This window comes from Vulpes vulpes, chromosome 1, assembly GCF_048418805.1.
Source record: "Vulpes vulpes isolate BD-2025 chromosome 1, VulVul3, whole genome shotgun sequence".
NCBI lineage: Eukaryota > Metazoa > Chordata > Mammalia > Carnivora > Canidae > Vulpes > Vulpes vulpes.
This window is the reverse complement of record NC_132780.1, coordinates 124,062,297-124,087,870: the sequence shown is the minus strand read 5'-3', so window position 1 is coordinate 124,087,870 and position 25,574 is coordinate 124,062,297. Positions and strand designations below refer to the sequence as shown.

At 40.1% G+C, this 25,574-nt stretch overlaps 1 protein-coding gene across 21 annotated transcripts in view; it reads left to right on the top strand.

Moving 5' to 3' along the window:
* Window positions 1-2,855, top strand: part of MYLK (myosin light chain kinase) — a 268,280-nt gene extending 265,425 nt beyond the window's left edge. For all 21 annotated transcript variants that reach the window (XM_072725225.1, XM_072725216.1, XM_072725226.1 and 18 more), the window contains one exon: window positions 795-2,855. In XM_072725225.1, coding sequence (XP_072581326.1) covers window positions 795-1,045 — 251 coding nt within the window. In that variant the 3' untranslated portion in view covers window positions 1,046-2,855. The remainder of the gene's footprint in view (window positions 1-794) is intronic.
* The last annotated feature ends 22,719 nt before the right edge of the window (window positions 2,856-25,574 follow it).

Sequence of the window (25,574 nt, the reverse complement as noted above, 5' to 3'; positions counted from 1 at the left end):
ACATCATACACATATATGACATGTATGTCATAGGACACATACATATATGTATGATGTATATATTTAAAAATATTTTTTAAATGCTGAACTTTGCAGAAACATGACTAATAACATAAAATGAGTCTAACCAATGTGGTCAATTTCCAGTTATCTACAGTAGGTAGATTATCTGTCTTTGGATCAGGCTAAGATATTGTTTTTTTTTTTTTTTAGCAATATTATCAGCTCCTCTAACTTATGTATTATTGAGCTTATTGTCAGCTTTGAGTTATAATTTAGATAACATAAAATTTACCCATTTTAAGTATACAATTCAGTGATCTTCAGTAAATTCACAGAATTGTGCAATCACCACCATCCAATTTTAGAACATTTCCATCACCCCCAAAAGATCTCTTGTGTCCATTTGTTCTCTTATTTTTAATTTAAAGTTAAGTTCAACTTTTATATAAGGTAAGAAATTTTATTTTCACCCAAGGAGATACTTAGCTCTAGGTGTGTGGTTGGAGTCAGGGCTATGTCCCACGTAGTACTCTAGATCTGTATAAAGGTGGCTAGTACAAGCCCCACATGGCTGGCAAATGGCATCTTTTGTGGAGTTTTGGATATTACTACTTACAGTATATGCCCATATCCAAATGTAAATCTCGAAAGAGATGCTAAAGGCCAAAACATCATTTTTTTTCCCCTTTACTCCCGAAATCAATAGAGGTTGCTTAGGAGCTGCTTGCATGAATTGATAAGAAATTCTGAATAACAGTTTTCCCAACTTGTGTTCTCTCCCTGTGCTGCAGGATACCCAGACCCTGAAGTTGTCTGGTTTAAAGATGACCAGTCAATCCGGGAGTCCCGCCACTTCCAGATAGACTACGACGAGGATGGGAACTGCTCTTTAATCATTAGCGATGTTTGTGGGGATGACGATGCCAAGTACACCTGCAAGGCTGTCAATAGTCTTGGAGAAGCCACTTGCACAGCAGAGCTCATTGTGGAGACCATGGAGGAAGGGGAAGGGGAAGGGGAAGAGGAAGAAGAGGAAGAGTGAAACAAAGCCAGAGAGAAGCAGCTTCTAAGTCATATTACAAAGAAATTACCAAGACTATTTCTCTAAAGCTCAAAAAATCCAAGATAGTAAAAGCACCTAGTGTGATAGATTATCTAGTTAGGTCATTTGAGGGTTGATTGTTCAGCAACAGCAGGTGGTACCTAGCAGCAGCTATTGATGGGCATTAATGTGAATTAGCTGGCATCTTAAGATACTAGCACAGCCAGATTTCATTTGGGGAAATTACCAGTAATTGCCTGATCAGTTGATATTAAAGAGAAAGTAACCAAAAGAAATCTTTATCTGGGTAAAGTCATAAATTCCCTAACTGAAAGCACTCATGACAAATAAGGCCCTGGGGTCACAGCTCAGCCCAGAAGGTCCCTGGAGATGGAGACCTGTCTCTCCCAGCTCCTAATTCCAGGGAACCGTGTCGTCTCCAGTACTGCAGCACTTCATTCTGAAAGCAGTTGAGCCATTCTAACTTACGAGGCACATCTGATTCCAAAGTATACTGTATACATTCAAACTTTTCATTTCTCTCCCCTGTTCCATCTGCCAGTTTTTCTGGATCTGAACTTGCCATCAGTTTGAGCACCAAGGACATTATGCTTCTTAGATTCTGAAGACCGGTCCCCTGTTCATGGATGGCTGGCTTCCTTAGGAAAACAGAATCTCTTTTCTTCCAAAATCAGTAGGAAATCTAAACTTATCCCCTCTCCGCAGATGTCTAGCAGCTTCAGACATTTTTGTAAGAACCCGTGGGGGGAAAAAAAAAGATCCTTGCTAATGTGCTTTTCTTCTGAAACCAGGATTCGTATTTGTGCTGTTATTAGAATATCAGCTCTCATGTGTGGTAAAGATTTTTGTGTTTGAATGTATGAAAAACCAGTTTGCTGAAAAGTTAGTCTTAATTATTTATCGGCCACTATGAAACAGATTTCAACTGATGAAGGGCTGCAGAACCACACGTACTTTGGAATCTCCTTTGGGGTAGTCTGAGTTTAACACGCTTTCGATTCTAAACACTCTCCAGAGAGCTCTACCTACCTTATGGGTTCTGCGATGTTTTCTTCTTGAATGTGCTCATCAGTCATGCCTTGCCCCCAGCCTTCAAATGTATTCTTAGACCTGATAAATGCACTCAGACTTGCATCTTTAGGAATTTTTCTTTCACTACATTGGCACTTAAATTTTTCTTTATAAACGTTTTGAAGGTCATAAACAAAGACTATAAACTGATATGCCTAATACATTTCTCTCTGTGTGTGTGTGTGTGTGTAACATTCCAAATACGTTTTATTTTCCACTGTTTGTAAAGTGCAGCAATTTCATATTTCAAGGGACTTCTTACTAGTTCCTCAAGAAACAATCTGAAATGACTTCAGTACAACCCTACACAGTATCAACTTTAGAACTTTGATATTAGTCTTATGTTACCTTCCATTCTATTTTTATCTGCTTTTTGCTGCTAGTTTCAAATTTGCCAGTATTTTTCTTTTTGCTTTTTAAGCAGTTACAACTTTTTTTCATAATAGCCACAGTATTGCCACAGTTTATAATAAAGGGTTTTAAAATTTGATTTAGAGCATTTGAAGCTTTTCTTCACTTAGTTGTGTTTAGACTATAATCTGCGTGTGCATGTGTGTTGTCATGTGTGTGCGCATGTGTGGTGTGTGTTTGCTACAGGTTTTTAATGTCTTGAAATTGTGTTAATGTTCTCCCAGTTTATTATGCCATCAGAATGGTAAATGAGAACACTACAACTGTAGTTAGCTCACAGTTTTTAAATAAAGGATACCACAGTGCACGCTGTTTGTTCAATCTCTTAACCCTTCTCTTTCTTCCCATGCCACTCACTGGAGACTACCCAGATACATCCTGGAAACGACAAAAAATGCAGTGCTGCGTGAATGGCTTAGATGGTTGTGTTTCACTAAGGACTCGCATAGACCTTGTTTATACTAGGAAGCCTAATTTGCACATTATATACAAAATCTCTCTTGAGCATCAGTTTGATTCAATTGCATTCTACAGATAAATTCAAATTCCATGGACGTTTGCTATCTACAGAATCCTCATAATGCTAAGATCTATATGACATTCTTGGCATGTGACAAAATCACCATCGTTAATATTATTGACCAGGGCTTGGTTTGCATTTGTAACTTTAGTGCACTTTGTTACTGGCAACCAAGTGCTATCTTTCCGTGTCTTGATACTGAAACATTTGTTAGGAGGAAATTCCTGATAATGCTCCTGCTTTATAAAAAATCTGTTATCAGGTGGTGAGCCCCTTAGGTCTTGAGTTTTCAAACGATATTATAGATATTCTAAAAGGAATCTGGCATGCTAATAAATGCTGAATTAGATGATTCTATGAGCCCACAGTGTATTCTAGAAGGAGAAACAATACATTGTCCAGTTAATAAATATTTCAATTTTTTCCTTTTTTTAAGGCAACCACAATTCACAAATGTTCCTAGTGAGGAACTTACTATTTTTAAAGAAAAGAACTTTTTATTCCTTGCTAAGGAAAAAAGGGCCATATGTATTCTGCACCAGGAAAAATAACAAAAACATTTTCTCCCATTCCATTTTCATCCCAAACACACATAAAAACTCGTTGGTTGCTGTTTACGTTGCATTACTTCATATTAAATGATATTTCTATGTCTAATTAAAAAGACATGATGGCTGTTGTCAGCTCTATATAGTCTCTTTTTGTTTTTGATCAAAGTGAGTTTTACCTTTCAAATCTTACTGGCTTTTAATAAATCTATGCTAATAAGTATCAAGGACATGAAGGGTAATTGAATTCTAAATTCAACTAAGTTCTCCAATTTTCAAGAAATCACAAGTAATACTACTTTCTTTACCCTTTAGGAATTCCTTCTCTGTATTTTGAAAGGGTGACTCTAATGTCTGTGCTGTCATTACTGAGGCTTTTTGTCCCATGGCACAGCACTGCTGGCTCCCCGGCTAGATGGGGCTGTGACTAGTCCTGGTCACTGAGCTGTGAGGAGAAGTGATGTGCATCCCCTCTGGGCCAGAGTACTTAAATACCAGTGCAAGACTCTCCATTATGGCTGGCAACATGTAAGACAGTGACTGCTTTATCTGCCTAGGTCCCAAACCAGCCCCCAATGGATATATAACACAAGAAATAAACTTGGTTCCAGTCAGCTATAAATCTAAATATAAATTTTTTCACCATAAAAAAAAAAGAAATAAACTTGGTTCTTATGATTCACCACGATTTTAGGGTTCTTTGTGGCTGCTACATAACAGTCTATCCTGTTATAAGGTCATCATCAAATTTGAGATCTGTTCTGACTAATACGGTAGCCACAAGGCACAAGTGACTATTTAAGCTCAAATTAACGTAAATAAATTTTAAGATTCAACTCCTCAGTTATGCTAGCCACAATTTCAAGTATTCAGTAGTCACATATGACTAGTTTCCACATAATTGGACAGCACAGGTTAAAACTTTCTGTAAAGTTCTATCACTACTGTTCTAGATGGACTAGGGAAAAATGAGAACTCCAAAGTTTATCTTAACTGTATTGCTGTGAAATTAGAACTTAAATGTTTGTGTGAAATAGTTTCACCGTTTATACTGGATAATATAGACTCAATAACTAGGTTACAGTTTTTGGTTTTTTGTTGTTTTTTTATAAAGATTTTATTTATTTATTCATGAGAGACACACACAGAGAGGCAGAGACACAGGCAGAGGGAGAAGCAGGCTCCTTGCGGGAAGTCCGATAAGGGACTCAATCCCAGGACAGAAACACTACCTGAGCCAAAGGCAGCCACTCAACCACTGAGCCATCAGGTGACCCGGTTATAGTTTTTGATTATTCATTTATATTCGTATATATTTTTCACTTTTTAAGACATTTTAAAAGTACCAGTTCTATGCTCCTCACCACCAAATCCAAGTAGACCTGCAATTCACAAGCAATTACAAGATTACTTGTGATATGAAACAACCAGCCAGGACAACAATCTCAAGTGTTTTGGAACCTGGAGCTATCTGAGATAGGGGAGCATCCAATGGGGCCACTTGAGATAGATGCAGAGAGACCGGGTCACTAGGGCAGGATTTCCTTGGCAGTGAACCAAAAAGGAGGTGGGAGGGGCCACTGGGACAGCTAAGATCATTAACATTGGTTGTTTTGATCACTGGGACTGGAAATACCCAGGAGACCTACAGTGTTTGGAGACAACCTTACATTTCTAACTGCTGCTTGTTTGAAATAGCCTGTAGGCCTTGCCATGTTCCAAATGCTAACATTCTGCAGGGAGAGCTTCATGTCAGAGACTATAGCCCCACTGGTGAGCACATGAAGTATATGATACATCTTCACATTATCATGGCACTAGATTTCTTCTAGTTGGAGATAACTAAGGAAGAAGAAAATTATCACTTAACCTGTCCATTTGGTCATTCACACTTACTAGCTTATTCTGGGCAGACATAAGTAGTCACTAATAGTGAAGCGATAGGTTGAGCTATTGGGCCCCTCCACATCCTTATCCCAGATGGTAGGTTAACGTGAAGGATAGCCTCAGACCGAACTCATCAAACATTTATTAGCAAGTAGTCATACAACCTGTTCTGTAGGGTCCATTGAGTCTAAGATCTCGCTCCAGAAGGCACTTGACATGTTCACTGAAGACAAATGCTGCAGAATACACGGGTAGGATTTAGCTAACCTGGTTAATCAGTCAAGGGGAGTTGGTTCCAACTGTGTCTCTTACTGGAGATGTGCAGCTTGTGCTTCAGTCCCCTCATCTATAAAACCAGAGTAACAGCTCCTCCCTCTTAGTTGTTATAAAAATTAAGTGAGCTCAGGGCACCTGGGTGGCTTGGCCGGTTAAGCATACAACTCTGGATTTCAGCTCAGGTCCTGATCTCAGGGTCACGAGATCCAGCCCCATGTCGGTTCCGTGCTGGGCATGGAGCCTGCTTAAGATTCTCTCTCTGCCTCTCTCCACCCCACCTCTCCTGCTAGCATGCATGCACATGCTTGCTCTCTTTCAAAAATAAAAATAGATCGATTTTTTTTTTTAAAGTAGGCTGCACGCCCAGCATGGAGCCAAATGCAGGGCTTGAACTCACAACCCTGAGGTCAAGACCTAAGCAGGAATCAAGAGTCAGAAGCTTAACCAAGTGGGCCACCAGGCACCTCTAAAAAATAAAAATAAATGAGGTCATGCACATTACCTGATCCTGATGGTAAGCCCCTATTCTTCTGGCACTCAGAGATGCTAAAATACATCAGAAACATCCTCTACTCTCAAGTAACTGTTTATATTCCTGCAGAAACAAAATACAGATGTGAAAAAGTTATATACTAATGAAAGATGAAAATAACCATTTAAATTCGTCCACCTCCCAGAAAAGGATCTTTGAATTTGAAAGTACCCATGCAATTGTTCAAGAAATAATTGCTGCTCTGGGATCCCTGGGTGGCTCAGCGGTTGAGCATCTGCCTTTGGCCCAGGGCATGATCCCCAAGTCCCAGGATCGAGTCCCGCATGGGGCTCCCTGCACGGTGCCTGTTCTCTCTCTGCTTATGTCTCTGCCTCTCTCTCTCTCTGTCTCTCATGAATAAGTAAAATATTTTTTAAAAAAAGAGGGAATTGCTGTGAGTTTAGGAAATGCTACAAACTGTCCTCTTGTCCTAAGGGAAAGTTTTAACTCCCAATTGCTACTCTCTTCATAGTCACGAGAATAGCTCATTTGACCTTAATGAGCCTTATTTTGCAATTAAGAGGAAACTTCTCAGACTTAGCTTGGCTTTAATTGTGCTATACCTTTATCCCAAAGAGTTCCCTAATTTTTTTCTTTATCTTTGATCTACTTGCCGTTTAAGTAACATTAACTCCCATGGAAAAAAAGTGTGAAGATCAACAGCTCTATACACAGGTACAGTTGGAAGGAAAAAGCATGTGGCAAAATAACTACAATCTGATTTACTAAGTGAGAAATGTGTTATGGATATGCACACAGATTCTGATTTACTAAGAAAATCTTAAGATCACTTTCTTTTTTTTTTGACATAATAATTTTTATTTTTGGTGGTATCTCCCAGTTTACAGAGCACACTGTCAATAGCTCATTTGATTTTTTTTATCATTTGATTTTCTTTTTTTTTTTTTTTATCATTTGATTTTCTTCATCATGATAAAATAATCCCCATCCCCTATTTCCCTCATCCCCCCATCTACCTCCTCTCATCCACAAAAACTATATATTTGGTATCTATGGTTAAGAGTCTGTTTCTTGGTTCGTTTCATTTTTTCCTTTGATCGTTTGTCTTTTTTCTTAAATTCTACATATGAATGACATTATATGGTATTTGTCTTTCTATATATGGTATTTCTGACTTATTTTGCTTAGTATTATACTCTCTAGCTCTCTCATGTTGTTGCCAATGGCAAGGTTTCACTCTTTTTATGGCTGAGTCCATTGTACGTATGTCCATTGTGTGTGTGTGTATATATGTGTGCGTGTATATTTTATCTTTTTATCTATTTATTATTTATTTATTTATTCATTCATTCATTCATTCATTCATGAGAGACAGAGAGAGAGAGAGAGAGGCAGAGACATAGGTAGAGAGAGAAGCAGGCTCCATGCAGGGAGCCCGATGTGGGACTCGATCCTGGGACTCTAGATCACGCCCTGGGCCGAAGGCAGGCGCTCAACTGCTGACCCCCACAAGCATCCCCGTATATATTATATCTTTATCCATTTGTCCATGGATGGACATTTGGGCTGCTTCCATAGGCTGGCCATTGTAAATAACACCTCTGTAATACACAGAGGTGCATGTATCCCTTTGAATTAGTGTTTTTTGTATTTTGGGAGTAAATACCCCGTAGTGCAAGTCGGATTGTAGGGTAGTTCTATTTTAAATTTTTTGACAACCTCCATACTATTTTCCACAGTGGCTGCACTAATTTGCATTCCCACCAACAGTGCAGGAGGGTTCCTTTATTCTCTACATCCTTGCCAATGCTTCCTTCTAGGAAGGATACTATATAATAATAGAAAAATCCACCAACAGAATATAACAATTGTAAATATTTATGCATCCAAGATAGGAGCACCCAAATACACAAAACAGTTAATAACAAACATAAAAGAAATAAAAACATAAAAGAAATGATCAATAGTAATATAATAAAAGAGGACTTTAACACCCCACTTACATCGATGGACAGATCATCAAAACAAAATCAACAAGAAAATTGTGGCTTTGAATGACACACTGGGCCAGATGGATTTATCATATTCAGAACATTCCATTCTAAAACAGAAAACACGTTCTTTTCAAGTGCATATGGAATATTCTCCAGAATAGATCACATATTGGGCCACAAAACAAGTCTCAACAAATTCAAAAAAAATTGAAATCATTCCATGCATCTTTTATGACCACAACACCAGTAAGCTAGAAATCAACCACAAGAAAAAATCTTGTGATTTTTTTTCATCACAATGAGCATAAATACATGGAGGTATTTAATATGCTATTAAACAATGATTGGGCCAACCAAGAAATCAAAAAAGAAATTAAAAATTACATGAAAACAAATGGAAATGAAAACACAATGGTCCAAATTCTTTGGGAGGCAGCAAGTGGTTCTAAGAGGAAAGTCTGTAGCAACACAGGCCTACCTCGAGAAAAAAAATCTCAAATAAACAACCTAATGTTATACCTAAAAGAGTTAGAAAAATAACAAATAAAACCTAAAACCAGCAGAAAGAAAGACATAATAAAGTTTAGAGAAGTAAATTATACGGAAAAAAATTACATAAAAACTAAAAAGGAGCAGATCAATGAAACCAGGACCTGGTTCTTTGAAAACTTCAAGCAAGATTCATTTAAAAAAAAAAAAAAAAGAGAGAGAGAACCCAAATAAATTACTAATGCAAGAGGAGAAATAGCAACCAACACCAGAAATACAAACAACTGTAACAATATTATGAAAACCTATATACCAACAAATTGAACTCAGAAGAAATGTATAAATTCCTAAATTTTAATTGATGTTTACAAAAGCTAACTCACATTGACTTGTTCCTGACTGCATATTAACCACAGAACAAATCCCGCGCTATTAGGCAGTCCCAGGAAATGGCTGGGAAGATATCTTTTTTTTTTTTAATTGTCTACAAAACTCAAAATGGAGGGGCCCTTTTCTGGAAAAGCAGGATACCAAGGGCTTAGAAAATGAGAAGCTACTATAGCAGGAGTGGACGCCAAACAGGACCTATTGAAAAGAAGCAGTCACTCTCCTCTCTGGAACCCATGCTAAACTGAGAGTAAAGGAATAATAATTTTTTTTTAAGCTGTAAACCCTTCAAAGACAAATATTGGAGAAGACAGATGAAAAATCCCTGATTTTTGTAAGACAAGAAAGCAAACAAATGAGTGGGTAACTGACTTAGAGCACAGAAGAAGCCGATACCTGACTTGCCGCAGAGAAGGAAGCTGTAAAAGGCAGGTCAGTTTTGCCCTGAAGAACTCCTAAAAGGCTAGAGACTGGAGGAACCAGGTGCTTATGAAGGGGATCTTTAAAGGGAATGTAAGGTATCAACATACAGATGCAAACCAAGGTCTTTCAGGTCAAAGCAGGTCAAAGTCCAACTAGGAGATCACGACAGAGGTAGGATGGAATAACTAGGAATTAGGACAGACCAAGGTCCAGGGTCCAGGGAGTCAGTCTGAACACACTCATTATACCTATAAAGTATAGAAAAGAGCCTGGTCCTAGAAAGGCATTTGCTTGCTCAAGCAAGTTTTAAAGACAGATAAGCCTCTTCACACTGGTTGTCCAAGAAGCCAAACTGTTTAGACTTTCAATAATGAACCTTCTTAAGGGATGGCTTACATTCATTTAAAACAGAAGCTCAATTAACTAATTTCCATTTCATCCAACTTGCCCAACTTAACAATTCTCATTCCTCTGTAAAATAAATTAACTGATGCCCAAATACTTCTGAGTGTAGTTAATAGGGTTTATTCTTAAACTTACTCATTCTAATAGTAACTGTAATTACATAATTTAATTATTACAGGAGTCAAGAAAAATTGAGTGATAAAAGGGAAAGTAGTTGTTTCTATGGAAAGTGAATGAAGACTAGTGGCCATACATGGTGGACTGAACACTTGCATTTATTTCCTGTCTCCCAAAACCTCAAGAAAATGAGAGTAAAAGGACAAAGGCATGAACCCACATGGGCAAAGGATGGGAGAGGTGATACGGTAGATTTGAGTGTTGACAAAATTGGGGGATAGACTAATTGGTAATTGATTTTGTTCTTTTTCCACTCCGCGAGCATCTGCGGGAAAAAAATCCTCAAAGAGAAAACTGAGTCCTACCACAGAACTAGGCAAAAGTAGAGGCATTAGACTGACTCTCTCCCATCTCCTCCTGTAGCCCATATGGCCCCTCTGACAGTCTCTTTCCCAATCCTGGCAGAAAAAGGGATCTTCTGGTTACACTAGAGAGGCCATGGACTGGATGACAGGCCCAACTGAGATGGGAGTGAAGCAACTCAGAAAACAGGACTCAGGGAAAAGCTACACACTAAACCTCAAAACTCCAGCCCTCTCCCCTGTGTGGCTGGCTGCCAGAACTCTGACTGCCAGGCAGGACCAGCTATGTAATTTGGAGGGCCCAGGGAAAAATGAAAATGTGAGGCCTGGGGATCCCTGGGTGGCGCAGCGGTTTGGCACCTGCCTTTGGCCCAGGGCGCGATCCTGGAGACCCGGGATCGAGTCTCACGTCAGGCTCCCGGTGCATGGAGCCTGCTTCTCCCTCTGCCTATGTCTCTGCCTCTCTCTCTCTCTCTGTGTGACTATCATAAATAAATAAAAATTTAAAAAAAAAAATGTGAGGCCTTTGTTAAAAAAGAAAAAAAAAGTATTAAGAATTTCAAGACAGTGATAGCAGGGCATTAAAACAAGCATGAGACCCTTCTAAGTGTGGGGTGCCACGTGACTGCACAAGCGTGCACCTGTGAAGCCAGCCTTAATGCAGGGTACTCCTGCAGAGGCAGGAGGCTGAAGCATTTTTTCTGGAAAAATTGGATAGCATGGAGAAATAACCCACACATACTGTCATACAGGAATTTCTCAACAAAACAGCCCAATTTTCATTAAATTGTCAGTGTTGGTATTTTATGTACTTGAGGGTGATTTTTGTGCTCAAAAAAGATTACTTGGAAACCATTCTGGGGTTTTTGTTTTTTAAGTAAGCTCTATGCCCAATATGGGGCTTGCCCTCATGGACCCAAGATCAAGAGTTGTTGCATGCTCCACTGACTGAGCCAACCTGGCACTCTATTTTGTTTTGTTTTGTATTTTTTTTTAAGATTTTATTTACTTATTCATGACAGAGAGAGAGAGAGAGAGAGAGAGGCAGAGACACAGGCAGAGGGAGAAGCAGGCTCCATGCAGGGAGCCTGACATGGGACTCAAACCCGGGTCTCCAGGATCACGCCCTGGGCTGAAGGCAGGTGCTAAACCGTTGAGCCACCGGGGCTGCCCTCCATTCTGTTTTTTTAAATTAATATTTTACCTATTAATGTGGTAAATTTTAAAACTCAGCTCTTCCTTAAACTATTAAATGCAGTTTCCTGATATGATTTGGTAGATTTATAAATTTACCAAGATGTAATACTTTTTTTTAAACCTTTGACCTCCTTTATACATTTCCCCCATTCCCCACCCTCACCTGCGGCAACAACCAATTTGTTGTATCTATGACGTTCCCCCCTCCCAAGATTCCCATAGAAGAGGGATCATACAATATTTGTCTTTCTCTGTCTGACTTATTTCACTTAATATAATGCCCTTGAGGGTCCATCCATTTGGTACAAATAGCAAGAATTCACTCATTTTTATGCTCATAATATTCTGTTATTTATCCATAAGATAATTTCATCCATTCACCCATCAATGGACACTTAGGTTGTTTTCACAGCTTGGCTATCATAAACAGTGCTGTAATGAACATACGGTTCATACGGTGTTTTTATTTTCTTCAGATAAATACCCAGAATTGGAATTGCTGAATCATATAGTTTTAATTTTTTTAAAAAGATTTTATTTTTTTATTCATGAGAGAAACAGAGGGAGAGAGGCCCAGGCACAGGCAGAGGGAGAAGCAGGCTCCATGCATGCAGGGAGCCTGACATGGGACTCGATCCCGGGTCTCCAGGATCACACCCTGGGCTGAAGGCGGTGCTAAACTGCTGAGCCACCCGGGCTGCCCTAGTTTTAATTTTTTGAGGAATCTTAAAAAATTTTTCCATAGTGGCTACAGTAATTTGCATTCCCTCAGTACTACACAAGGTTCCCTTTTCTCCACATCCTTCCCAACATTTATTTATTTATTGTCTTTTTGATAACAGCCATTCTAATAGGTGTGGGTGGTACCTTACTATGGTTTTGCTCTGCATTTACCTGATGATTAATGATGTTGAGTATCAGTTCATGTACCTATTGGCCATCTGTATGTCTTTTTTTTGAAAAATGTCTATTCAGATTTTCTGTCCATTTTCTAATCAGGGTTTTTACCATTAAGTTATATGAATTATTTATATGTTTTAAATATTAACCCCTTACCAGATACATGATTTACAAATATTTTCTCTCGGTAGGTTGCGTTTCTCTTTAGTTGATGTTTTCCTTTGCTGTGCAGAAGCTCTTTAGTTTAATGTAAACCCATTCATTTATTTTTGCTTTTGTTTTGGTGTCAGATTAAAAAACTATTTTTTTGGTAATACCTATGTCAAAGAGCTTACCGCCTATGTTTTCTTCTACTTTTATGGTTTCAGGTCTTGTGTTCGACAGTCCTTAATCCATTTTGAGTTAATTTCTGTGTGTCATGTAAGACAGTGGTCCAATTTCTTTTTTTTTTTAATTTTTATTTATTTATGATAGTCACAGAGAGAGAGAGAGAGAGAGAGAGGCAGAGACAAAGGCAGAGGGAGAAGCAGGCTCCATGCATTGGGAGCCCGACGTGGGATTCGATCCCGGGTCTCCAGGATCGTGCCCTGGGCCAAAGGCAAGGCGCTAAACCACTGCGCCACCCAGGGATCCCAGTGGTCCAATTTCATTCTTTGTATGTGGCTGTCCAATTTTCCCAACACCATTTGTTGACTTTTTTCTTTTTCTTTTGTAATTGCTCTGCCAAGGACTTTCAAGACTATGTTGAATTAAAGTGGAGAGAGTAGGCATCCTTGTCTTGTTCCCAATATTACAGAAAAGCTTTCAGCTCTTCAGGATTTTGGCTTTGGACTTGTCATATTTAGCCTTTATTATGTTGAGGTAATTTCTCCCATTCCCGCTTCATTTGAGTTATCATAAATGATGATGAATTTTGTTAAATACTTTTTCTGGATCCACTGAAATGACCATGATTTTTACCCTGCATTTTATTAATATAGTATATTACAATAACTGACTTGTGGATATTGAACCAGGCTTACAGCCCTGAACAAATCCCAGTTGAGGGGAACATTGCCTTCTCAGCTGACTGAGTGTGCTTTTTAACCAGACTTCAATGGGGCATAAGACCTGAAACTACAACACATCCTGGTGATATTTCTTGTGACTCAGATGATCAAGTCCCTTTCTGTAGTCACTTTGTTTCCAACTCTAAAATCCAGTTCGTGAGTTTAAGTTCTAAATGTTCCTTTATTCCTGAAAGTCTGCACTGCCTAAAAGATGGTAGCTTACTTCTTTCATGACTTCAATGGTTTTTCATTCTTTACTTCTCATTAGGTATCTAAATCTTTCCCATCTACCTCTATAAATACTCATAGCCAGTGTTTTTAATCCTTATGTGTCCTCAGTGTGTTGAAAGCTTTCCAGATTTGGTAGAATTCCGAAATGTTTTCTTTCTGATAGGGTTACACCGCTATAGACGTTAAAATTACATTCTACTGAATTCTGCATATCACGGACTTGTCTGATCATTCCTAGGTTATTCTTGTGACTAAGCACTTTACAGGAAGGCCCACATTGAACAGCCCCACCTAAACACAAACTTGTTTTTAGTACCTCACTCTTAGATATAGACAAATAATCGAATACCATTGACCATTTGAGGCAAGTCTCTAACAAAAAAAGACAGAGGACAACAAACATCAAAAAGGACTTAAAAGAAATAAAGATTATACAGGAAGAAAAAAAATATTATCTTCAAAGAAATACGAGAAAACATTTACATCCAGGTGCAAAAACCAGGATGCTATTGATATTTTTTAAAAATTAAGACATCTAGGGATCCCTGAGTGGCGCAGTGGTTTGGCGCTTGCCTTTGGCCCAGGGCGCGATCCTGGAGACCCGGGATCGAATCCCACATCAGGCTCCCGGTGCATGGAGCCTGCTTCTCCCTCCGCCTGCGTCTCTGCCTCTCTCTCTCTCTCTCTGTGACTATCATAAATAAATAAAAATTAAAAAAAAAATTAAAAAAAAAATTAAGACATCTAGGTGGAGTAGGAAGATCCTAGGTCACCTTGTCCTACGCATACAACTAGGTAACATCCACATCAGCATAAATAACCCAGAAAATGACCCCAAAACTGACAGAACAGACTCTCTACAGCTAAATGGAGAGAAGAGGTCACACTGAAGAAAGAAGGAAGGGTGGAGACATGGTCAGGAGCAAAATGACCCTTGGGAGTGCTCATGGAAGGGAGGGATGCAGCCAGCTGGAGGGAAAACAGAACCTCACCAAGCACCCAGGCATGGAGAAACTGCACGGGGAAGACAACTCCCCCTAACATTTGGCTTTGAAAATCAGCGGAGTCTAATTTCACAAGTTCTTACAATCAGAAGGACTTAAGACCTAGAACTATAAAAATCAGCAGGTTGTATTCTGGGAGACTCTGGAGGGCTTTGGAAACTGAGTCCCTATCCTTAAAGAGACAGCTTAACAAATAGCCCCAAAGAGAGCAGAGAAAGAACAGTTTGAAAATGCCTGGGGTATACAGGGAAGAGAGTTATTTATTACTCTCAGAGCATGTGCTGGAGGGTCAGGAATCTTTAGGAGACTTCTCCAGGAACAAAAGAGCTGGTGGGTGCCATTTCCCTCTGCCAAACCTTAGCCGAACACATGGACACCTGCAGGAACCAACACAGTGCCAACACTCTCCACCTAGCCGGCTAACAATGCCCCTGCCCCCATATTCTCTGTGGACAGGCCCCATCTTGCCAGGCCTCAGCTCCAGGACCCCTCCAACAACAGACCTGACAAACCCTGCTAACACTGCACAGACATCCAGCCCTGGCATTCTCCCGCAGACCTGCCTCCTCCAATATGCCCTTGGCTGGAGCCCATCCAAAGCAGTGCCACAAGCCTGGCATTGTGCAAGCAGCCCTGATAGGGGCCAGCACCAACCAAAGTGACTCCTGCTCCAGAGACAGGGGAAGATAACCACATACACAAGTCCAACTGTAGCCCCAGTAGTTAACTGAAGGAAGACATCTGGTCTGATTACAGGTCCCAACCACCAAAGAAAGTTTCTCAGGGGACAACAAGGAGAAGGCACCCTGTAGTTCCTGACTACCACATCTCTGGCAAACACACGATTGGACTCAGCTAAAGCCCACGGCAGCCCTATACTGGCCCACTAACAGCACAAGGACAATTCTGCCTATCACAGGCAAAGAGAGCCATCATAGAGGACAGGACTGAAGGCAAAAGTAGCTCGGCCACAACAGTAGTGTGCACACAACACACATAGGAGACACTCCTGAAGCTCCAGGTCCTGGTAAACACAGGACATTATACTGCAAGGCCTGACAGGACCTCTTCTTCATAAGGCCACTATTTTCAAGCATGGAAAACACAGCTGCTTTCCTAACACACAGAAACAGACAGTTAGAAAAAAAGAGGATAAGGGGGAATATGTCCCAAATGAAAGAACAGAATAAAATCACAGTGAGAGAGCTAAACGAAATGGAGATAAGTAATATGCATGATAGAGATTTTTAAGTAATGGTCATAAAGATATTCACTGGATTTGAGAAGAGAGTGGAGGACCTCAGTGAGACCCTCAACAAAGAGACAGAAAACATAAAGAACCAATCAGAGATGAAGAACTCAATAATTGAAATTAAAAATACACTAGACAGGATAAATGGTAGACTAGAGGAAGCAGAAGAACAGATCAGCAATCTAGAGGACAGAGTAATGCAAAGCAATCACATTGAACAGGAGAGAATAATAATAATAATAATAACAACAACAACAATAAATGAAATAGACCTAGGGAACTAAGTGACACCACTCACATTATGGGGTGTAATAACATTCACATTATAGAGATCCCAGAAGGAGAAGAGAGAGAAAAGGGGGAAGAAAACAGAAATCCAGATCTAGAAGGTACAGAGAGCCCCCAACAAAATCAACCCAAGGAGGTCCACACCAAGACATACAGTAATGAAAGTAGCAAAAAAATAGTGATAAGGAGAGAATTTTAAAAGCAAAGGAAACAGTTATATACAAGGGAAACCCCACAAAGTTACTGGCTGATTTTTCAGCAGAAACTTTGCAGACCAAAAGGGTCACCTATAAGGCTGCAAAACAAATCTCAACAAAATAAAAATGATAGCAGTCATATCATGCATCTTTTCTGACCACAACACTATGAAACTAGAAATCAACCTCAAGAAAAAAAATCTGGGAAGACCACAAATACATGGAGATTAAATAACATGCTACTAAACAATGAATGGGTCAACCAAGAAATAAAAGAAGGAATTAAAAAAATACATGGAGACAAATTAAAACGAAAACACAATAGTCTAAAATCTTTGGGATGCAGCAAAAGTGGTTTTAAGAAGGAAGTTTATACCTCAAGAAGCAAGGAAAATCCCAAATAAAAACCTAATCCTACACCTAAAAGAACTAGAAAAAGAAGAACAAAATCCCAAACCAGCAGAAAAAAGGAGATAGTAAAGATTAGGGCAGAAATAAACAAATTGGAAACTAAAATACACAAAACAGATCAATGAAACTAGAAGACGGTTCTTCGAAAAGATCAATAAAATCGATAAACCTTAAAAAAAATTGATAAACCTTTAACCAGACTCATCCCCACTCCCAAAAAAGCATAAATTCCTAGAAACCTATAAGCCTCCAAAAACTGAATTACCAGCAATGAAATTAAGTCAGTAATCAAAGAATTCCCAACAAACAGAAGTCCAGGACCAGGACCAGACAGCTTCATAGGTGAATTCCACAAAATATTTTCAAGAGTTAATACTCATTCTTCTCAAACTATTCCAAAAAATGGAAGAGGATGGGGGGATGCGGTAACTGGGTGATGGGCATTAAGGAGGGCACATGATGAGATAAGCACTGGGTGTTATACTATTTGTTGGCAAATTGAATCAAGTAAAACATTTTTTTAAATGGAAGAGGAAGGAAAAGTATCCAAAATCATTCTATGAGGCCAGCATTGCCCTGATATGAAAAGCAGATTAAGATGTTACCAAAACAAAAAGAGAACTATAGGCCAATATGTCTGATACATATAGATGCAAAAATCCTCAACACTTATACTCAACATATACCAAAAGTCTTAGCCACAGCAATCAGACGACAAAAAGAAATAAAAGGCCTCCACATTGGTAAGGAAGAAGTAAAACTTTCACTATTTGTAGATGACAGGATACAATAAATAGAAAACCTTAAATACTCCACCAAAAATTACTGTGGGTAATTTTTTTCAGTGCTGCTAGTACTGAATTCAATAAGGTTGCAGGATACCAAATATACAGAAAGCTGTTGCATTTCTACATGCTAATAAAGCAGCAGAAAGCAAAATGAAGAAAACAAGCCCATTTATAATTGCACTAAAATAAGAAAATACCTAGAAACAAACTAACTGCAGTCAGAGAAAAATACCATATAATTTCATTCATATAAGGAATTTAATGAACAAAATAAAGGAACTAAAGGGGGAAAAAGGAGATAAACCAAAAAATAGACTTTTTTTTTTTAAATTTTTTATTTATTTATGATAGTCACAGAGAGAGAGAGAGAGAGAGGCAGAGACACAGGCGGAGGGAGAAGCAGGCTCCATGCACCGGGAGCCTGATGTGGGATTCGATCCCGGGTCTCCAGGATCGCGCCCTGGGCCAAAGGCAGGCGCCAAACCGCTGCGCCACCCAGGGATCCCAGAAAATAGACTCTTAACTATAGAGAACAAACTCATGGTTACCAGAAGGGAGGTAGGGGTGGGGTGGGTGAAATAAGTAAATAAGTGATGAGGAATAAGAGTACACTTAGATGATGAGCACTGAGTAATGCACATAATTGCTGAATTACTACATTGTACACCTGAAATTAATATAACACTATATATACTACACTGGAATTAATTAATTAATTTTTTTTTTTTTTTTTTTTTTTTTTAGAGAGAGAGAGAATAGTACACTACAAGACAGAAGGAAGAAATAGCCTGGCTGCCTTTCATTTCAATGACTGTGCACAATGTCTTGAACCCCAGTAAAAACATGGCCCAGGGAATTTCACAGATCTTAACTAATCATACTTCTTTTTCCTCCTTCCTGGGGGGCTAGAATATATTTTCTCATATTCCCTGTTATGAGTGTCTTCTATTTCTGACCATCCAGTTTTTTGAAAAAAGATTTTATTTATTTATTTATTTATTTATTTATTTATTTATTTATTTATTTATTCATGAGAGAGAGACAGAGAGGCAGAGACACAAGAGAGGAGAAGCAGGCTCCATGCAGGGAGCCCGACGTGGGACTCGATCCTGCATCTCCGAGATCACGCCATGGGCTGAAGGTGGTGCTAAACCACTGAGCCACCCAGGGTGGCTCATCCAGTTTTAAACACACTATTTGGAGAGAATTCCAAAAAGCAAGCTCAAGTGTAGGCAAATAGCCCCTTTGCCAGCAACAATGTCTCTAGAATTTGGGCTTGTGACCTTCCAATCAGATGCTCCTACCAAAGACCTTGACTGACCGTGGAGTAACAAAGAGAAGCAAATGGCAGTGTTGAATCTTTCAGGGGTAAGAGAGGGACCAGTAATGGCAGCATTCAATGCCCAATGGTAGTCAGGCCAATGACACAAGCTGCTGGATAATAACCAGATTCTTCCTGTGTATTGATCTGGTCTCTCTTTTTGGCTGCCTTATTTCTCATGGCTTCCTGTCCATGTTCCAAATCTCATTCAATCAACTTTTCCATCAATTTTTGTGAGCTTTCCTCTGACCTTACAATACAATCCTTTTCTAACTAAGTTGGTCTCCGTTGTGTAGGAACCTAGAAATGATCACTACAGTCCTCTTTTGTGTAGAAGTCACCTTTTCTATGAAGATAAAGAGATGAGGGAGAGGGTTGCCTCCTAATCAAATGCTCCTAAGTCAGGTGGTGAGCTCTAATCCAGAAGTATCCATTATTGTGACTTTGGTGGTAATCACTGCTTTGCTTTGCTTTTTCTGTGTATATATATCCCTAAAAAACCATAGTTTTAGCCTGATTTTCCACTTTAGCTGAATCATACTATATACATTTGTTTATGCCTTACTTCACTTAGTATTACGTTTATAGGATTCATCCAAGTTGTCAAGTAGAGGTCCAATTTGTTTATTTGCATGGCTGTAAAGTAACTCACTGTAAGAACATGTCATGACTTATTTATTTATTCTACTGTATATAAGATGTTGAGTGGTATTCAGTGTGGGGCTAATAAACAAAACTGCTTTGGATATCCTGGTATACGTATCCTAGGGGCATTCAAGGACATCTACTTGGCAGCAGAATATCATTCACGGGTTATGTGTACCTTTGACTTTCCTAGATAATGTCCAACCATTTTCTGAAGTGAATGCACCACCACCACCAGCCGGCTTCAGGAGCTTCTGCTGCACTATGTTCTTGCCAACAACCGGTATTGTCAAACTGTTTCATTTTAGCCACCCTGGAGGATGGCTAATTGTGTCTTAATACAGTTATAATTTTCATTTCCCTGATTAGCAATAAAGTTGAGGATATTTGCATATGTTTGTCTTTTTTTTTTTTTAATTTGGTAAAGTCCCAGTTCAAGTCTTTTGCCCACTTTCTCAATGTGATTATCCCTTACTGATTTGAGGGAGTATTTATATGTTGTGAAGGTTAGTCCTTTCTAATTATGTGTGTTGTAAATATCTTGTCCCACTCTGTACTTTGTAGAGTTTTCTTTTTTTTTTAATTTTTATTTATTTATGATAGTAACACACAGAGAGGGAGAGAGAGGCAGAGACACAGGCAGAGGGAGAAGCAGGCTCCATGCACTGGGAGCCCGACATGGGATTTGATCCCGGGTCTCCAGGATCGCGCCCTGGGCCAAAGGCAGGTGCTAAACCGCTATGCCACCCAGGGATCCCGCTGGTTTTCTATCTTTTGATGAACAGAAGTTCTTTATTTTAATCTGGTCAAATGTATGTTTTTTCATTTACAGTTGGTACTTTATCTTGTTTTAAAATTCTTTTTACCTTTGAGATCATATATTCTCCTACATTACTTTCTAAAAGCCTTAAATGTTGTCATTCACATTTAAGCCTAGAAATGATTTGTGTGTGTGCTGTGAGGAAGCGAAATTTTTTCCCCCATATGGATATCCAACTGTCCCAGCAGCATTTATTTAAAAGCCCATCTTTCCCCTACAGCATCTCTGTCATACACAAAGTGTCTACGTTTCCTAGGCTCTCTATTCTCCTCCATCAGCCTATTTGCCGTTACTATACCAACACTATATTGTCTCATTTACTATAATTTACAACTCTTGATATATTATAGATCAAATTCTCCCAATATCTTGACAAATTTTGGACCTTTACAATTCCATGTGACATTTAAATTTCCTTATTAAGTTCCACAGAAACCAAAATGAACAAACAACCACCGCCTGATGAAATTCTGATTTGAGAGCACATGCAATTTACAAATTAATTTAGGGAGAACTGTCACCTCTACCATATGGAGTCTTTCAATTTATGACAAGTCATAAGCTGGTCTTAAGGGTTAACTTGCTTCAAGCTGATGCACTTCTTGCTTGCTGACCGAAGTCCCTTGGTCTGTAAGCAGAACTAACTTACTTTCCTTGAGGTTTGCAGACCATTGGCCTTGAGGAATGAAGGACCAAACCTTCCCGGAAGGTAAGGCCTGACTACATCTGAAAGCAGCTGCCATTGATGCCAGCAAGTCTGTTCAGGGTCATGTCGCCATAGGACTGCCTAGGCACCCGCTTCTCCTGCAGACAGCCTCCCTCCCTTTTCTTCCACCTTCCTCTTTATATCCCTCCAACTTCATGTGGATAGTGATGATGCTCTTTGAGATGTTAGTCCACCATCTTCCCAGGTTGCTGGCTTCCTAAGGAAAGCAACCTTCCTCTCCATCCCTTGTCTCAGGTATTGATTTTCAAGTGGCAAGCAGCCGAACCTGAGTTTAGACTTGTTTCCTGTCCAGTAACAAATGCACTATCTCTCCAGCTATTTTAGGTCTTCCTTAATGTCACCCAATAATGTTTTATTATTCTTTACATAGAATTGGAATATTAGCACAGAGACCATGTGATTATGTACATGCTCAAAATTATGTTTTCCTGATGAACAGAACCTTTCATCGTGATTATCTCTCATAGTGCTTTTTGACTGATATTCAATAGAGATATATTAGCTGTATTGCCAGTTGCTGCTGTTACAAATTTCCACAAGCTTAGTGGCTTAAAACTATACATGTATAGTATTTTAAAATTCTGTAGGTCAGAAGTCTGATACAGGTCTCACTGGGCTAAAATCAGATGTTGGCAAGGCTGCATCTCTTGCTACAGAGAGAATCCATTTCCTTTAGTTTTCCAGATTCTAAAAGCCTTCTTATGTTTTCCACATTCTAATGCCAACTTTTAAAAAAGTGGTATTGTTTCATATACCACTAGTAGGTTTGGAGATATTACAATTAATTTGTCAAACTCTTTATGAGAAAGGCACACTGTGATACATGTTAACTGTTACTAGTGAGTATCAAGCCTGCTTCCATCTTCAAAGCCAGAAACATGGCATCGCTCTTTCTTCTGTAGTCACTCCCCCTTCTGATTCTTTTTCTGCCTCACTCTTGTGATTACGTTGGGCGCACTCAGATAATCCAGGCTAATCTCTGTATCTCAAGGTCCATGATTTAATCATATCTGCAAAATCCCTTTTGCCAGGGGAAATAGCACCTATAATCTAAGTGTTTTGTGTTCCCCGAAAATTCACGTGTTGAAATCCTGATCCCTAACATGCTAGTATTCTGAAGTGGAGCCTTTGGAGAGTGATTAGGAATGGGATCAGCATCCCTATAAAAGAGGCCCTAGAAAGCTCCTTTGGTTAGTCTCTCAATCCTAGCCCTCGCGCTAGCATTTGCCCTCAGAGAAATCCTGGTTTTGGCTTTTGCTAAGTCATCACTGTTCTAATTTCAATTTACTGTTCTTAACCACCACAAACAAAAGCCCTCTCGCAGCTCCCACTTTGGAGATCTCTTACTTTCTGGCAAATTTAATAATAGCTTAAAAATAATACCACTTTTCTCAAGTTGGGGGGCGGTTTCTTGCTTGCTGCCTTTTTTTTTTTTTTTTTTTTTTTGGCAATGGACTGTAAATAGGTTATAGGATGGCCCCCCACAGAGGTCCCTATTCTAATCCCCAGAAGGTTATTTATATGGCAAAAGGGGCTGTGAAGGTGTGATGGAAGTTAAGAATCTCGCTATGGGGAAATTATCCCGGAACACCTGGTTAAACCCAATGCAATTACAAAGGTTGTTTGTTACGAGAGCAGGTGAAAGTTCAGAGAGGGCAAACTGAAGTGATGCAACTTGTGAGCCAACGTATGCCGGTGACTTCTAGAAGCTGGAGGAAGTCAGGAATGGATTCTCCCTGGGCACCTCCAGAAGGAACAGCTCTGCCTGCACCTGGTCTAAATCTAATTGGTTTTACTCCATCTCTCCGCTTGGATGTCTAATGAAAATTTCAGGTTCAACACGTAAAAAAACAAAACCACTGATTTCTGCCTTCAAAATGCTTTCTTCTACAACTCAGTTCTCCCAAAGTTTGCTCACAAGGCCTCCTTTATCGGGGATCCCTGGGTGGCTCAGCGGTCGAGCGTCTGCCTTCAGCCCAAGGCATGATCCTGGTGTCCTGGAATCGAGTCCCACGTCGGGCTCCTTGCAGGAAGCCTGCTTCTACCTCTACCTCTGCCTCCCTCTGTCTGTATCTCTCATAAATAAATAAAAAAATAAGGTCTCCTTTACCTCCTACTCCACATCTAATACACCAACGAATCTTAGCAGCCCTTTTAAAATACGTCCAGATTTCAATGCCATTTTCATCACCTCAATCACGACCACGCTGGCCTAAACCACTATCCCTGTGGACCCGATTACTGCAGTAACTTCCTAACTGAGAACACCTTTCACCAACCGACACAGATTTGTTTTCCACCACCTCCCACTGTAATGGTCTCTGGGACACAGAAGACGACTTTCTCTCTCATTTTGTGCCAGGAATCCCCCTCCCCCAACCCCATGTGCAACCTCGCAGATGCTCCATTTTCTAGAATAAGTATTTTATACCGCCACGTATACAGCAATGCATTTAAGATGTCTGAAAATTAGCGGGTAGGGGCCTTTCACCAACTAACTAAAGAACTAAATAAATAACAAAGTAACTGAATAACTAACTGAATAACTAACTAAATGACTAACTGAATAACTAAGTAAATAAATAAGTAAATAACTAATAATTAAATAACTGAGTAACTAAATAACTGAGTGATAACTAAATAACTAAATAACTGAATAACTAAATAACTAACTAAAACAGGGATCCCTGGGTGGCGCAGCGGTTTGGCACCTGCCTTTGGCCCAGGGCGCGATCCTGGAGACCCGGATCAAATCCCACGTCGGGCTCCCGGTGCATGGAGCCTGCTTCTCCCTCCTCCTGTGTCTCTGCCTCTCTCTCTCTCTCTCTGTGTGACTATCATAAATAAATAAAAATCTATTTAATAAATAAATAAATAAAATAGTAACTAAATAAATAACTGAATAACTGACTAAATAATAACCGAATAACTAAACTAAATAACTAAGTAAATAACTGAATAACTAAACTAGCTAACTAACTAAATAACGAACTAAATAACTAGCTAACTAAATAACAAACTAGCTAACTAAACGAAATAACTAGCTCACTAAATAACTAACGAGCTAAATAGCTAAATAACTAGCTAACTAAATACATAACTAAATAACGAACTACCTAACTAAAGGACTAGATAACTAAATAACTAGCTAGCTAACTAAATAACTAGCTAACTAGATAACTAAATAACTAGCTAACTAGCTAACTAAATAGATAACTAAATAACGAACTAGCTAACTAAATACATAACTAAATAACGAGCTAGCTAGCTAAATAACTACCTAACTAGCTAACTAAATACATAAATAACGAACTAGCTAGCTAAATAACTAGCTAACTAAATACATAACTCAATAACGAATTAACTAGCTAACTAAATAACTAGCTAAACAACTAGCTAACTAGATACATAACTAATAACGAACTAGCTAACTAAAGAACTAACTAGCTAACTAAATACATAACTAACGAACGAACTAACTAGCCAGCTGACCAACTAGCTGACTAGCTAACTAGCTGACTAGCTAACTAGCTGCTAACGATCAAACCCAACCAAAGGCAGCGGGTCGCAGGGCCCCGCCACCTCGTCCCCGTCCCCGTCCCTGTCCCCGTCCAGGTGAGGCGGCCACAGGTGAGCGCCCACGCGGCCTGGGGCCGGAGGACCGATGCCGCCCTGGACCCTTCCCTGACACTGGGCCGTGGGCCTCACGTGCCACGTCGGGCAACGCCTCCCGCGGGCCGTCTGCCGCTCCGCACCGCTCCTCCGACATTTAAAAGTCCAGCTTGGAAACCTCGGCCGGCCGAACCCTCACCCCTCACCCCGGGGGCTAGTCCCGGAGCAGCGCCCCGCCCGGGAGCCTCTCTCCGTCGCGGGCCTCCGGGGCGGAAGGGGGGCGGCGTCGGCGTCAACTACCCGCACCCAAGATGGCGTCCTACCCGCTGGTCACGTGCTCGGCGGCGAGGCCAGAGCCGTCGGCAGAAGCAAGGAGGGAAGGGAGAACGAGGGCGTCATGCTCCCCATCCGTCACGGAGGCCGAGGGTACAAGGACAGAAAACACTCAGGGACGACGAAGCCTCCAGACGGCAGACGCGGCGGCACTGGCGAAGGAGGCCACAGCCGACGCTGACCGCATCCAAGATGGCGCCAGAGGCTCTAACCCGGAGCGCCAAGAGGCGGCGATCACCGTCACCCAAGATGGCGCTGGCGTGTGAAGCCAGCCGGGGGGGCAGGGCGGAGAGCGCCCGGAGAGTCTTTGCCCTCTTTCAAGATGGCGGCCCGTGGGCGCTGGCCCTGGC